The sequence below is a fragment of the Manis javanica genome, chromosome 10, assembly GCF_040802235.1.
Source record: "Manis javanica isolate MJ-LG chromosome 10, MJ_LKY, whole genome shotgun sequence".
Lineage (NCBI taxonomy): Eukaryota > Metazoa > Chordata > Mammalia > Pholidota > Manidae > Manis > Manis javanica.
The window spans coordinates 62,463,371-62,480,097 of NC_133165.1; the positions used below are offsets into that span (position 1 = coordinate 62,463,371).

A 16,727-nucleotide genomic window follows, 5' to 3' on the forward strand; every position below is an offset into this window, starting at 1 on the left:
GGATGAAGGTAAATTCAGTAGTCCTGAGAATGGTGCCGCTTACATATCACCAGAGCATGCACTTCATATTCTTCCAATGTTTGTCCAAGTGCATATACCTGCCCACATCCTCACCTTATCAGTAGCACCCCTTCCTGTGTGCCCTTCCCAACAGAGGCACCATTTTTTATTAGGGATGTCATCAGTGGCATCCCAGAGAGATGGGGTTCCCACCTGTGACTATGTCATTGTTGAGTGTCTGGCATTAGTGGCGGCCAGGCTGATCGTGGAGGTGATAACAGCAATGGTGGCCTTGCTTTAGAAAGCAGGAAATAGGCTTCTATTTTAAGAGGATGTGGGTAGTTATGTGCACTTGGACAAACACTGGAAGAATTTGAAGTGCACGCTCTGGTGATACGTAAGTGGCACCATTCTCAGGACTACTGAATTTACCTTCGTCCATCCACTCATCTCCCACACTCAAGTGACAAAGTCAACTGACAGAGGAGCAGGATCCAGATTAAGGGTTTCAATACTTGACACATCTAAACCAGCGCCTCACTGTGTTGTCAGTAAAGCTGTCTAAGCCAACTCAAGCTATTACTCACAGACACTCCAGGACTCAGGGAAGGACATGTTGGGTCAGTGACATCAAGACCTTCTCCTTGATACTCCACCAGGACATCTGATCGCCAAGTCAGATTACTGGTACCACTCTAGAAAGAAGAGCAAAAGTGGTTTCTGTGAGGCACACAGATCACAAAGGTTTTTATCCTACTGCTAAAGGGGACTTGAGAGTCAAAACTAACTGGACTATTCATTCAGTAATTAAAGGGAATAATTAAAACTGACAATACAAAGGCTTCCTAGTATCATGTTTGGTACAAGTGTACCTCTGACATATTGTGGATTTGGTTCCAGACTGCAATAAAGCCAACCAAATAAAATTTCTTAGCTTCCTTGTGCACATGATATATACTGTACTGTAGTCTACTAAATGTATAATGGCATATGTCTAAGAAAACAATGTATGTCTTAGCAATAAGTATTTTTAAATTAAAACATGCTATTACTTGAGCTTTCAGCAACTTGTAACTTTTTTGCTAGGGAAAGGTTTTGCCTTGATGCTCACGGCTGCTGACCGCTCAGGGTGGTGGCTGCAGAAGGCTGGGTGGCTGGGGCAAGCTCTTAAAATAAGACAACGAAGTTTGCCCCATTGACTGACTCTTCCTTTCACGTTCTATTTCTGTGTAACATGCAATACTGTTTGACAACATTTTACCCAGACATTCTTCCCAAATTGGAGTCAATCCTCTCAAACCCTGCCATTGCTTTATCAACTAAGTTAATGGAGTAGTCTCAATCCTTTATTATATTTCAGCAATCTTCACAGCATCCTCACCAGCAGATTCCATCTCAGAAACCACTTAGTTTGCTCATCTAAAAGAAGCACACGCTCATCCCTTCAAATTTTATCTGAATTGCTGCAATCTCTTGTCACATCTTCAGGCTCCACTTGTTCTAATTTTAGTTCTGCTGTTCCCACCATAGTTGCTGTTACTTCCTCCACTGAGGTCTTGAACCCCTCAAAGCTGTCCATGAGATTTGGAATCAACTTCTTCCAAACTCCTGTTCATGCTGATATTCTGACCTCTTCCCATGGATCACAACTGTTCTTAATGGCTTCTAGAAAGATGAATCCTTTCCAGAAGGTTTTCAGTGGACTTTTCCCAGATCCATCAGAAGAGTCACATTAATTACGGCAGCTGTGGCCTAATGGAATGTATTCCTTAAATAACAAGACTTGAAAATCAAAATGACTTCTTGATCCACAGGCTGCAGAATGGATTTTGTGTTAGCAGGCAAGAAAACATTACTCTCATTGTATATGTCCACCAGAGCTCTTGGGAGGCCAGGTGACTGTCAATGAGCAGTAATAGTTTGAAAGGACTTTTTTCTGAGCAGTAGGTCTCAACAGTGGGCTTGAAATTGTCAGTAAACCATGTTATAAACTGATATGCTGTCATCCAGGCTTTGTTGTACTATTTATAGAGCACAGACAGATTGAGCATAATTCTTAAGGGTCCTAGGATTTTCAGAACCGTCAGTGAGCACTGGCTTCACTGGAAGTCACCAGCTGCAACAGCCCTTCACAAGAGTCAGCCTGTCCCTTGAAGCCATGCATTGACTTTCTTCTCTAGCTATAAGAGTCTCAAATGGCATCTTCTTCCCACAGAAGGCTGTTTCATCTTTTGTTTAATATATTGAAAATCTGTTTAGTGGAGCCACCATTAAAGATCTTAGCTGGATCTTCTGGGTGACTGGCTGAGGCTTTTCCATCAGCTCTTGCTGCTTCACCTTGCAATTTTATATTACAGTGATGGTTTATTGAATCTCATGAACTAGTTTCTGCTAACTTCAAACTTCTTTTCTGTAGCTTCCTCACCTCTCTCAGCCTTCCTGGAACTGAACAGAGTCAGGGCCTTGTTCTGGATTTTGCTCTGGCTTAAAGGAATGTCGTGGCCAGTTTGATCTTCCATCCAGACCACTCAAACTTTCTCTACATCAGCAATAAGACTTCTTTGCTTTCTTATTCATGTGTTCCTTGGAGTAGCACTTAAAATTTCAATAACTTTTCCTTTGAATTCAGGGCTTGAATAAACATCTAGCACAACAGTCCCAACTTTTGGCCTGTGTCGGCTTTTGACCTGTCTTCCTAAGCTTTGTCATGTCCCGCTTTTGATTTAAAGTGAGAGACATATTGGCTCTTCCTTTCACTTGAGCACAGAACCACTTGTAGGTCATTAACTGGCCTCATTTCAATATTATTGTGTCTCATGCAAAAGGAAGGTTCAGGGAGAGGGAGAGATGGGGGGATGGCTAGTGAGTGGAGTGGGCAGAACACACAGCATTCATTAATTAAACTGGTCTGATAGTGCGCAGTTTATGGTGCCCCAAATATCATAATAGTAACAAAGTTCATTGATTACCAATCACCCTAACTAAAACAAGAAGTCTGAAATAGTGTGAGAATTATCAGACTGTGACATGAAGTGAGCAAATGCTGTTGGAAAAATGATGCAAACAGACTTAGTCAACACAGGGTTGCCACCAACCTTCAATCTGTGAAAAAACGCAGTATCTGTGAAGTGCCAAAAAGCAAAGTGCAGTAAAACGAGATCTGCCTGTACTTGTTGAGCCCTTACAAGTGATGGTCAAATGCTTTGAGCATTTCATAGTTAATTCCCAAGAGCTTTTCTGCAAAGCAGGTCAGGAATGGAAACCAACAAAGTAGCTAAACAAGAATCAAGGTCACACTGCAGGTGCTAAAAGTCCAGATTAAAAAAAGCAATGGTGTCTATAAATTATGGGGATTTATAGCCCAACACACACAAGGACAAGAATATTAAGCAGGGCTGGTGTGCTAAGGACTGTAACAGTTTCAAGTACTTCCTGATGGTTAGAATGAAGATACATTAACTCAGTCTTCACTGCACATTAGTGGAAAGCAAGAAAATGGGAAAGGTTGTAACGGGCACACAAATGGTGAAAGAGGGAGTGACCTAGGAATAAGTAGTAGTTCTGGATCAAAACACCACCGAACATAGGATGGAAGCTGAACACCTGGTAAGTATGGTTTCCCACAATACCGCTTTCAGACAAGGAGGTGATGGCAAATCAGGGTGGAGAGGTAGGCTGGTAACCATAAGGAAAATGGCCTGACTAGTCCATGTGTTCTACAAAGAACAGCAGGTAGTGGGAAGCAACGGGAGGCTTTCAAGCAGGGATGTAACGTAATAAAGGCTGTGCTACGGTAAATTCAGCCCAGCAGCAGAATCTAGAGATGGAGATATGGGAGAAAGGGTTAGAAGACGCTCTTAAAATGGACTAGCCTTACTAGTCAAAGTCTGCTTTGTTGTGTGAAAGAGGAGGCAGCAGGCCCAAGATGGATTCAGCTGTGCTAAGCCCCATGTAAGCAAACCAAGGCTTCTACCTAACTTAACTGCAGTTCCAAGCCCCCAGGTACATAACTTTTGACCAGTCAATCTAGAATGACCTGGTTAGCACTAGTAAGGTAATCTGCCCAACAAGCCCTTCCATTCCCTTTGGAGGGTGATCTTGCCTAAAACAATGTATTCCTTGCTAGTAATTTCCTTTTTCCACCTTTAAAAACCTTTTTCTTGAGTTCATTGGAGCTCCTTTCTGTTGCTAGATGGGATGCAGCCTGATTCATGAATCAGTGAATAAAAGCCAGTTTGGTCATTAAATTTACTGAGTTAAATTTTTGTTGGTTAACACATTTGGTGACTGTGATGGGATCTGAAGTGAACTTCAGATAGCATTCAAGGAAAACAAGAAACACAGGCATTGTACCTGTGCATCCTTTTTGAATTCACATTGTTGCCATTTCTAAGGGCTACGGGTGTATTCCCTTCACCTGAGCTCTGCTGTTATGTATTGAGCTCCCAATCTAACTGGCTTTCCAGTCCACAGCTTAGTGGGTCAGCTTGAGCTGGCAGATGGTTCCATCTGGAACACAAGCTGCTAACTTTTGGTTCAGTCCACAATTCCCCAGAAGCATTTATGTAATCAAGACACAGAACACTAACCACAAGAGAGATGATTACACATTCAACTCCTATGTTCTCATATCTTAATGCAGGAAAAAGACAAATCACAAATGGAGAATATGATGGGCAAAAGGGGCATTTCACAAGGGAAGAAACACAGGCTTAAATGGAAAATGAGTCACTGATGACAAATCCAATTAAAAAATGGGCAAAAAATCTGAACAGACGTTTCTCCAAAGCAGCAAATATCCAAAAACCATGACAAGCGGCTGAACATCATTAATCATTACAGAAAAGCAAATCAAAACCACAATGAGATCCCACTTTACACCCACTACGATATGATAAAAAGATGGATAACAGCAAGTGTTGGAATATGTGGAGATATTGGAACCCCTGCACATTGCTGGTGGGAATATATAAAATGGTGCAGTTACTATAAAAATAGTCTAGCAGTTTCTCAAAACGTTAAGTGTAAAGGCACTGCATGACCAAGCAATTCTATCCCTAGATATATACACACCAAAAGAGAACCGAAAACATTTGTCCACACAAAAACTTGTCCACATTTATAGCAGCATTATTCATAATAGCCAAAAAGGGGAAACCAGCCAAATGTCTATCAACTGAGCAATGGATAAATGTGACATATCCAGACAATGGAATATTATTCAGCAATAAAAATGAAGTACTGATACATGTTACAATGTGGATGACCCCTGAAAACATAATGCTCAGTGTAATAAACCATCCACCAAAGACCACATGTATAATTCTATTTATACAATATGCCCACAATAGATAAATCTATAGAGACAGAAAGCAGATCAGTGCTTGGCTGGTGCTGGCAGAAGCAATGGGGATGTGATTGCTGATGTATTCGGGGGTTTCTTTTTGGGGTGCTGAAAATGTTCCAAAATCAGGTGATAAGATGGTTGCACAACTACTTGGATATGCTGAAAATGACTGAATTGTAAACTTTAAATCAGTGAACTGTATGGTAAATGAACTACACTGTTAAAAAAAGATTAATCCCTATAATAAGCAAAGAAATGCACAGGAGAACCAAATACAATTTCAGTCTTTACCCACTTGATTGTCAAAAATTAATTTGATAGTTTTATACAGAGCAAAGGGAATTCTTGTACACTGCCAATCAGAATGTAAACTGATGACCATTTTGTAAAATAATTTGGTAATATTTGTAGAAATGAACATATGCAGTTCCTGTAGCTTGAGAGATACACACATGTTCACTGGGAGACATGGGTAAGAATTCTATGGCAGCACTGCTCCTAAAACAAATCTAGAACAACACAAATGTCCATTGGCTGACAAGTGAACACATAATTGTGATGCATTCTTACAAATGAGTACTGGGCACCAGTGAACAACATGGATCGATTTGGAAACAATTTTGAAAAATGCCCCAGATTTCATCCAGTAGGATGTCATTTTTAGAGTGCAAAACAATACCTGAATTAGGTATTTTGTTCAGGTATATGTACATGAGAATTACTAAAAAATAAAAGCCAGAAAATGATAACCATGAAATTCAGGAAAGTGGTCGTGCCCACAGGGCAGGCAAGGGGCAGGATAGGGAGGAGCACATAGGTAGACGCACCAGTATTGGGAATATCTGAGCTCTCAGATGGAGGATGATGGGTTCATGGGTATTTGTGTTTCATGACTTACATTAGTTACATGTATTCTTTTGTGTGAATCATATACCACCTAATAATAAACTGATACCTTCAGACAAATCAGTAAGATGACCTATAATGAATCACCTAAATGGCTAAAACATTTTAGTGCTGATCCTTCTAAACCTCTCTATGCTTAAACATATTCACATTTTTAATGGACAAGAGAGCTGTTATGAAACCACCGCTTGTCCGTAAGACATCTTTCTAAGTCAATGTATACAGATCTCCATCATTTAGTGTTGGTTTCATATTCTACTGTTTGATTGTGCTACCATTTAACCAATTCCCTACTAGATATTTAGGTTTTCAGGTTTCTTTTAATGCATGCACATTTTTTATATTTAGCTCTGTGCAGTGCTAGGCACACAGTAGGTACTCAAATATATCTTGAATGAATTGTTTCCTTAGAATAAATTCCTAAATGGAACTGCTTGATGTATATATTCTGAGTGCTGTGCCTCATTGAATAAGCCTCGTGATAGCTTAAACTGAGTACACTTTTATGAACAGAGTCTGAGTAGTTCTCGTTTTCCCAGATTTCTGTAAATACTGGGCATTAATCTTTTTAATCTTTGCCTGTTCTGCAGGCAATAAAGGCCTCCTTTAGTTAAACATTTCTTTGATCAGCACTGAGCAATCTTTTTGAGTTTATTTTGGCTATTTCTAATTCCCCTGTGAGTTGATTAGTTCCTTCTTTTGCCTATTTTTCTACCGGGATATTAATCTGTGCTTTCTGAGAGCTCATCTATTAGAACTAATTATCCTTTTCACACATGTTGCAAATATTTTCCCAATCTGTCACCTGTCTTAACTTTGTTTATGATGGATTTTTTTGGGGGGGAGAAGGGAAGAAGGAAGGATACAGAACTCTGTTGAAATATGGCCCAATCAGTCCTTTTTTAAAGAAAACTACTTCCTAGCACAGATAAGAAAAAAATTCTGTTGTCTGCTCCCCAAATTATTAAGTTTTAAGGTTTAAATTTTTAAGTCTAAATCTATGCAAACTAGTATTTATTTCAGAGTCTTGGCCCTGAGGGTTTTATACTCACCAAAATGGGCAGTAAAGACATCCCATCCATCTGTGTCTTATTCAGGCTATAGCCAGCAATGTCCAAAATAGTTGGGCCCAAGTCGATGTTGACAGTGAGCAACTGTAAGAATGAAGAAAAAAACAAACAATCTAAAACACAGTTGGTCCTGTTTTTCTTTTCTATCTGTACAAAAGCTCTGCCCCACCCACCCTGCCATGCACGAGACAAACAGCATTTACTGTTATCTTCTGTACAGCCCATAGTTGGGTCTTACTGATTCATGTATTAAAATATAACTACAGTAATTAAAAAAACAAAACAAAGGTTTATAAGACTTATAATGTATGCCCCTGGGAAGTTATACATTTATTCCACCTATACTGTTATTGATTGAAACATTTTTCAAAACTCCTTTGGGATTTCCCAAAGTTTGTTATGAATAATGAGAAAATGTTGGGCTATTATTTTATATAAAGTATTTTCCAAATTGATTATTCCTACTAGTTCATTAAATTTTACCTCAAGTGGACTCCTAAGGCTGGATCGTTGCCACCAAGGAGGGTATCAGCCCTTTCGATAGTTTCTCAAAGTGACAAACTGCTAAAAAGTGTTTGCAGTAGTTTTTGAAGACTGCAGAATACTTATTCCAACAGTGCACCCATGAAAGTTTCCTTAAGGAGCACAAACTTAGATGTTTTAAACAAACATTGTACAAATTAAAGATACTGCCTTGCACTTAAGACTCTGCCTTAGTTATTTGGTTTATTTCTATTTTTCTTTCTGCATGCAATGCCTCTTCCAGACTTAGACCAGCATAGTCCAATAGAGATTTAATGGGACTATGTATGTAATTTAAAATTGCCTAGTGACCACATTAAAGAAAGAAGGGGGAACTCCATCACATATATTTTATTTAACCTGGTATATCACAAATATTACTATTTCAACAGGTAAGCAATATAAAAAAGTTAACAAGATTAAAAAAATTTTAAACCAAGTCTTCACAATCTGGTTACTTCAAAGTTATAACACATCTCAATTTAGACTAAACCCGTATTTGTTTTGGCCTGACAGCCACAGATAGGGGACAGTGCAAGACTCAGCAGAACGTAAGCACACACACAGAAGAAATGACTTTGGTCACAGGCTAGAAAAAGCTTTAGGGTGGTGAAGACACTCCACCAGGGAAGCAAGGGGAACAAACATTACTGAACACTTACTCTGTGGCAGTGCTTACTGTCCGTCCTCATTTAATCTTCACCATAACCCTAAGATGCAGTAGTTCCCCGATTTCACAGATGAGGAAATGAAAGAGAAGTAACTGAAAGTCACAGCTTATAAGTGGAAAAGCTCTCATTTACTGAAAGGAACTAACAGTCTTCAAAATTGATGAGGAAACTTAGATCATCTTAGGAGAGGCCAAATGGGTATTTAAAAAAGAATTCAACTAACCCTGGTACTTTTCATTTAAAAGCAAAACCAGCAGTACAGACATGAAAGACAAGAAAACATCTTCAGAGCATTGTTCATCAGAGGCCAGGTTCCAGGCAGCTAGGATGGTTCCCAGAGGGCAGAGTAATACTCATATCTTGGCCCTGAGTCAACTGGGTGTAAATGCAGCTGCCAGAAAGTACCACTCAGTGGCAGGCAACTCACAGGAAGGTAATCCATGTGTTATTGAGAGGAAACCCCACACAAATGATGTCTCTAGGGACTACATGAGACCCAGTGTTAGGGACATCTGCCTAATTTCAAGTCCCAGGCAGACTGAGCAGCTTGAATACAGTCAACAAGAGTGGGTATGAATACGGAAAGGGGCATAGCAGGAAAGGAGAGACAAGCAGAGACACAACTTCAAGGCAACAAGACCCTGAAGTGACTAACAGACCTGCAGGATGTCCAGAGCATGAATGAAGTGACGCTGAGTCCACAGGTACTCCTAATATGTCCAAGGCAGTTTTACAAGAAAAGAGAAGGGTAAACACTAAAATAATAAAACCCACAGATAAAAAATGGTGACTGCTGGTCTCACCAGGAAGTGCCTCAAAGGCCATCAGCTGTATGGTGGCAGAGAGGGAGAAAGGTCTGTAAGTTCCAGTATGAGTCAAGAGTCACTAAGATTTGGCACAAGAACCATAAACATCACCCCAGGGCTCTTTCTCCCCAGGTATCTATAATGATTATATTTTCCCTAAAAATAATGGATAAATTCTCTTCCCTTTCCATGGTTTTGTTTGGCTAAGTAGAGAACCTCAAAATTAGCAAACTGGCTCAGGGGACGGGAGACTTCTAGTGGAAACCGAGAACAAGTGAAGAATTTAACAGAATTATACCTCTCCCAGGTTGGTATACAAGAACAGATACGGATGGGCCCGTCACTGCCATGACTTATAAAAAGAAATCCAATATGTGGGCTTCTTGACTCCCAGTTCAATTTCCCCCAGGGCATGATGTGTCATTTTAATTTGCCTACTCACTTTTTCTTTTTAAAAATCCTTTTGAAGAACTTTTACCCCCAAATTTGAAGCTAGATTAATTTCTGCCCAGGAGACAAAACTTCAACAGCCAGTCTCTGGCATCCACACATCCCACCTGCCCCTGCTTTCCCCAACAGCCAACACAAAGGTAACTGTGGCGGTCAAACGTGCCCTGCTTTGGCCATTAGGCTGCTGACAGCTCAGCTCATCACGCCCAACTCACAGCCCTGTGCTGCTCAACCAGAATGACTGGCACTGAGACAGCTGTGCTGTCAACACACGATGACTCAACCATCCCTGGCAGTCTCTGTGCTACATGAGAGCTGGGGCATTCCTGACTTCTCAAGGCACATGTGCCTCCACAGAGTATAAGAAGACATGGATGTGAGAACAGACACAGTTCGTTTTCAGTCCTGGTCTGCCTCTTACAATGTGGCCTTGGTGATATGCATTCAACCAGCATGGATATCCCCCAGTGTATGTTGGGAGATTGGTATCCTCAGTTTAATAGATAGCGCCTCTCTTTTAGGAACTCTGAGTAAAAAAGACAAGCTGAGTTGAGTGTGGTTAAGTGTGAGGTCAGCTGGGAGCACAGGAAAGGCACCTACCCCATGTGGGGCAGGGCTCTGTAGTGACTTCCCAGAGGGGAGCCCTAAATGACAATCAACTGACCCTGGTAGAAAGGGGCACAAGGTGGGCATTCCAGAAAGAAGGAGCAGTCTGGAGGTAAAGATGCTAGGAGGTAACAGCTGGTTCACTTAGGAAGTGGAAGTAGTTCGGTACAACTGCTACCTTCTGTCCTTGAACAAGCCAAGCTTGTTCTCACATCTAGGCCTTCATATTCACTACTGTTCTGCTCAGAACGCCCTCCCACAGATGACTGCATGACTAAATCCTTCCCAACACCCAGGTCTCTCTTGAAATGCCTCAGAAGCTTTCAGTGACAACTGGAGCTAAAGCATCTGGTTCTCTGTTTCCCAGGGAGTTAAGAACTAATCTTCCCTGAAGCTCCCTGAGGCTCCTGGGGTACTGTGCTGGCACCAGAAGATACCTAATAAATGCTTGTTGTCTGAGCTACAACGTAATGATTAAGTGTGTGGACTCTAGAGCGGGACTGGCCGGGTGTAAATGCATGACCCGTTTGATACTTCTTAGCTACACAATCCTGACAAACCATCTAATTCCTGTACCTCAGTTTCCTTATCTGTAATATGGGGATAACAGTATCTCCACCTCATAAGGCTGTGAAGGTTAAATGAGTTGATACAGGTAATTCACTTAGAATAGCACCTGTCATATGCATTCAGTAAATGCTGTTGTTGAAATGGCTTCCCAGGAACCAGGGTTCATTTAAGATTGCATGGAGGTGAAGTTTCTGATTTCAACATTTAAATGCCACTGTTAACTTGAAGGAAAAAACAGTTTGGTCCATGGGCAGCTGGCTGACAACACTTCACTCTATGCTCATTCAGCCTCCCGCCCCATCCTGGTCAGAAGGGCCAGCAAGTCCTGACCCTCCACAGGCACACAGCTGCTGTGTGTTCTCCTCAACAGATTCCCAACAACAAGATCAAGAAAAATGCTTTTAAGATTTAATGGTCTTCCAAACTTGCCTATCTCCTTTGAAAGGAAAGACCTGTTTAGAGGGTATTGAATTTGTAGTGGAAAGTGACTGGCTTCAGGAATGTGCAACTTAAAAGAGAAAAAGAAAATTCAAAAGGCAATTATAAAGTCCATTTTACCTTACTGAGAGAATTTTTATAGAATTTCATCAGAAGCATCACAAGAGGACATATGTGAATTGCAGATATTAAAAAAAAAAAAGGCAGTTAAACTCCAAAATTAAACTGAGATATCCGGTATACCCAGAAAGTCTGTCCCATTTTCCAGTTTTAGCTTACATGATGTATTTGCTCATTTTCTTTTACCTCACAGAGCTGGGATGAAATTTTAATTGCAGGAAAGGGAAGACATACTGGTGGAGTCTAATCCATTCTTACCTCTTGAGCACTAGGGTTAAGTGTTTTGGATCAAGGTGTCCATGAGCTCTAGTAACAAAGTGCCTTCAGTATTAGGTACCACGTTTGGAAAAAGACTGGAACCAAATGGAAATGGCAAAAAAAGTGGTACATTATGACAGTTCTAGGACAATCAATAAAGCAGAAAAACATTAGTAGGGAAGAACCAATCTTCCCTGATTGCTCAGTGCTGTGTAGCCAAGACAGAGGGAGTAAATGCCCAGAAGACAAGCTTCTCTATCCTTATTCTCAAAGCAAGGTCAGGCCAGCAGCAGACACCACCTGGGTGCAGGTCAGAAATGCAGGACCAGAACCCACAGTTTAACAAGATCCCCAGGGGATTTGCACAGGCAATAAAACCTGAGGAGTTCTGTTCCATAGGGTAGTGGGCTCCAAACCCAGCTACCTCTCAGAATCCTCTGTGAATTTAAAAAGCAGAGGCTAGGTTCTTATCCCAGTTCAGGCTGAGTCACCCAGACCTCTCTGGATGGTGAACCTCTCATAATTTCAAAGGGTGATTTTGATGAGCATACTGATAAAAAGTCACTGCTCCAAGACAAAGATGATGTTGTCTCAAAAGACAAACAGAAGCAATACAATACAGGCTGATATTACATTACATATGAGTTAGTAAATTGGAGGTGGTCAGGAGTTTAAGAAAACAAACAAAAAAAGGAATTGCTGTTTCGAAGGCTTATAAATATACTTACTAGATCTTAAGCCATTCAACCTTCATCCTGATAGGAGAAATCTCATCAGCTTCCTCTGAGGAGGAATAGCCTTCTTTTCCCAGGCAAGTGCTACCTGTAAATAGCAGCATCTTGTCAGACACCTACCTTGCTTGTCTGATTTGGTTTGATCCCAGGTCCTCGAACCAACAGCGGAACTTTGATGTCAAACTCATACAGCTGTCTTTTGTCTATTGGCAAAGAAAACTGTCCTGAAAACAAAATGCATAGGGTAAAGATGGTGCCAAGATAGAAATGTCCCTCACACATTTATTCATTCACTCAATAGTAAAAATGGAAACAAGTGTGTTCTACTAATTATGGTGTTTTAGTTGAAAGCCTGATTTTGCCCGGGTCTCTTATTCCTACAAGGCAGGAAACATCTTTAATATGTGCCTAGTGGGAGCTCCCTGGTCTAGGAGCAAATTTAGCAGAAAGAATGACTGGAAAATATTCAGACCGAATGACCGGGTCACATCTGAATGAGGTTACTCTAAGAACTGCTGAACAGAGGGACAAAAACACTGGCCTTTCTGAATACCCTTATCTGGCCTTTCTGAATACCCTGCATTTCAAGATAATCAAACAGCTGATGAGGGGAAGTTCTTCTCTGAGGATTTCCACCTAATAGACGCAAAAGGAAGGACAGAGTTATGAAGCCAACATTTTGCTATTTCTAAGGGAATAATGGATTTAAGTGACAATCATCAATGGCAGGTTAAGGCACGAGCAAACAATTAACACTAGCACTCTTTAAGTGGGGCAACCAGAACCAGACACCACGGGCCTCATGATGTGGTGCAAAAGGAAGTATAGATCAGCATTGCCAAGAAAGCACTGTTGCTCAAAGTGTCTCTAAGTCATTTAGACGAAGACTCAGAGCTAACTGCCAATCTATACAAAATGCAAACAATTGATAAGTTAGGGCATCACAAGCCAGTGGTTAGTCAAATCCGGAATGTGACCTATTTGGTAGGATAGAAGACCAGTTTTTCCCATAATATCAGTGGCAAATGACAACCTTAGGAATAAAAACTAAAGGTAGTGTGTGGATTTTGTCTAGGTGCTGATACACAATAAACTAGTCAGATGTACAATTAAGTGTGGACGTGTGGAATCTCAATGTTTGGAGCTTCTTCAAAACCTTGTGGCTGAAAAAGAAAAACATGGGGAAGGTAGGAAGAATTCAAAAGACTGGCCATAAGCAGCTGAAAACTGAAGATGGACAATGGGGGTTATTTTACTAGTCTCTAGACTTTGCTTAAAAATACTCACAATAATACATTAAATGCTTAATCAATCTGCTGCTATGCAAGGAAACCTCAGGTTAGTTCTGAAACTACAGAAAGCACAAGTAGAAAGGATGAAAGTCAAGGACACAGAGCTGATTCACAGGGCAGTTTTGAAAACACACACAAACTATCCTCTACAAACGTAACAATAAAACTAATTTCACAAGTTCACAGTTTTTCCTCCAAGACAATCTTCTCTTGGTCTTTCTGTGTAAAGTCTCTTACCCTATTCTCTAAGGTCTAATCTAATTCAATTTCTTACCTCTTTTATAAATCCTGCTTCCAGTCCATCAAGCTCATTCTCTGCTGACTCCTAGACCACCATGTAACCTAGCACATGAAACAGCAAATAATGACACCTGGTCTTCTCCACATGGGAATGAGTTGCAGTTTACCAGAAGGATCCGGAGGGCAAGATTTTCCCTCTGGCCTATCTACCACTGTAGGCCTAGAGCTCCTGGTGCTACTACTGGGTGAAAAAAGGGAAGGCACTTCACAGACGTCATGGGAACACCTTCCCCTGTCCCTTACCTGTGTGATAGCCATTGTCTGAGGTATAAAAGATGTAAGTGTTGTTTAGCTCCCCATTGAACTCCAATCTCTTGACCAGTTTCTCCACAAGGTCATCAACTGAGAGAAGAGTTTGCCACCTGGATGTGAACAGAACATGGCAATGGATTTCAGAGATAATGGCTGATGTATTTGCTGTCTTGCCCAAAAAACAAAAGCAAAGTCCAAAACAAAACCCTTCTTTAAACAAAAAACAAAATTCCCAAAATCAAAAAACAAAACCCCAAACCCTCAAACCTGTCTCCAAAAAGCTCAAATATCAAATTTCCCTTCCTCAGACCACTTTATTGCAAAAAACTGTTTAGAAAATTCTACATTAGTTCATCCCAAAATTAACTGTTTCCAAAGAAATAAATGAGGCTTTTTACAACCAGTTAGATTTATTATTATTACTGGTAATGAGAGTAGAGACAATTGAAAGGGCAAGTTGTCATTTCAGTACTGATTAATAAAGATTAATTCAGATAGACATGTGCTACAACAATGATTAATGGTCTAAACTAGCGGTTATCAAACTACAGCCATGGACCAAAACTTGCGCTTTTTATTTTAAACTGAAGTGAAAAACACAACATAAAACTTACCATCTCAACAGTTCTTAAGTGTACAAGTCAGTAGTGTTACATATATTCACACAGTGAAACAGAGCTCCAGAACGTTTTCATTTTGCAAAGCTGAAATTCTATACCCATTAAATTCACTGTTTTTATATACACATAAAGTTATACGGGAACACAGCCACGCTCATTCATTCATGCATGTCTAGGGCTGCTTTCGTGTACAGCTGAGCAGCTGCAACAGATACCATTTGGCCTGCAAGCCTGCAATATTTTCTCTCTGGCCCAGAAAAAGTTTGCCAACTCCTAGTCTATGCTAAATATACCTGCACAGAAAGTAATGGATTACTTTAAATTGGCTTAAATGATTTTTTTGAAAATTCCAAACAGCAAAGGTAAATATTTTGCTTTAGTCTCAGTCTTTGGGTCTCATGCAAATACTGGGGCTGATCTCTATCACAAAAGAACCTTTTCTTTACACATAGTTTTCTTTTTTACCATATGGCTCCAGTTTGCAATTATGTTTTAACAAGCCATAGAAATGTGTTGCTTAATTAGTCCTGGGGCCCAAAGGCCACTGCATATACCTGAACATAAAGGAATCTCCAGTCTGCTTCTGCAGAAGACCTTCACCAAAGAGTCTCCTGCCAACTTGCTAGCCACTGATTCTGTCTCAGAGATAACCACATGGTACAGTCCCGTTTGTGGGCACTGAGGAAGTAGCAGCTCTTACCTTCTCCTAAATGCGTTATCTAAAAACTGTATTGAAGAATTAGTCATTGGGGTCTTGGCTTGCCTAATTAACCAGTGCTTGTTCTAAAATTTAAAAGAAAAAAACTATTAACACCAAGTCACCACAGTCAAAAAAGCTACCAGAGTAGATAATGAAATGTTTTTTTACTTTAGCAAAAAGGAACTGAAACCTGGTAAGCAATTTCAGACTCCCCCACCACTGCCACTTCTGTCCCTTGTGTTCCTAAAAAGACTTTCTGTAGAATATCATTCACTCCTTAGCTTCTTCCCACCATCTCCCTCAATGTAGGAGGTCTGGACTCCTTCATTAGCAGCATTAATGAAGAGTTTTAGTGAAAGATGTTGGTGAACTACTGGTTAAAAGGGGATTATAACTTTGAGTCTATACTTCGGGTCTCCTACCCAACCTACACAAGGGTAAAAATAGTAACTTTAACTTCCTGTATGTTTTGCTGAATAAGCCATCATATTTCCCTTTTCCTACCTAAGATATTGATCTGAGAACCTTGGGAAAAATATTATGATAACAATTTCCAAAAACTTCAAGCCCAAACCTGGAGAGTTCTTCTTATTGAAATAGAAAAGTCACAGTGTAAAAATAAACAAAACATTTCCATACACCATTCTCTCCTCCCTTTTCCATAAAACCCCCTAAGTTCCCTCTCCCAAACCATGATCCTCAAAGTGTTCTTTAGTTAGCAAGTTTAAGAAATGCTGTATAGCATATCCTAATGGGAATTCATGTTAGAACATGAAAAACTGAGAAATCCTGTTCCTGAATGACTCTCAAGTTGCTGAACTTACTTGGTCATGGAAACTTCTATTAACTTCTTTTTGGAACAGTTTGAGAATGGCCCTTTAATTTAAAACTCAATTTACTCAGCTTTAAAAATCGTAATTAGCAAGCACATGCCTACAATGTCCCAGGCAATAGCTAGTGACTTCTGTGTGCTTTTATCCATATAGCAGTTGTATTAGGGATTAGGAGCTCCCACTTGAGAGAAAAATGGAAATTAGGCATCTTGCACATAGTCACGACACTTAG

The 16,727-nt window shown here is 40.3% G+C and overlaps 1 protein-coding gene across 2 annotated transcripts in view; it reads right to left on the reverse strand.

Annotated features, from left to right (window-relative positions):
* Positions 1-16,727, reverse strand: part of GNS (glucosamine (N-acetyl)-6-sulfatase) — a 39,642-nt gene that overhangs the window by 7,628 nt on the left and 15,287 nt on the right. For both annotated transcript variants that reach the window (XM_017661724.3, XM_017661725.3), the window contains exons 7-11: positions 15,663-15,745; positions 14,334-14,452; positions 12,619-12,722; positions 7,306-7,407; positions 588-695 (exon numbers count right to left, since the gene is read on the reverse strand). In XM_017661724.3, the coding sequence (XP_017517213.1) occupies positions 588-695; positions 7,306-7,407; positions 12,619-12,722; positions 14,334-14,452; positions 15,663-15,745 (516 nt within the window). The remainder of the gene's footprint in view (positions 1-587; positions 696-7,305; positions 7,408-12,618; positions 12,723-14,333; positions 14,453-15,662; positions 15,746-16,727) is intronic.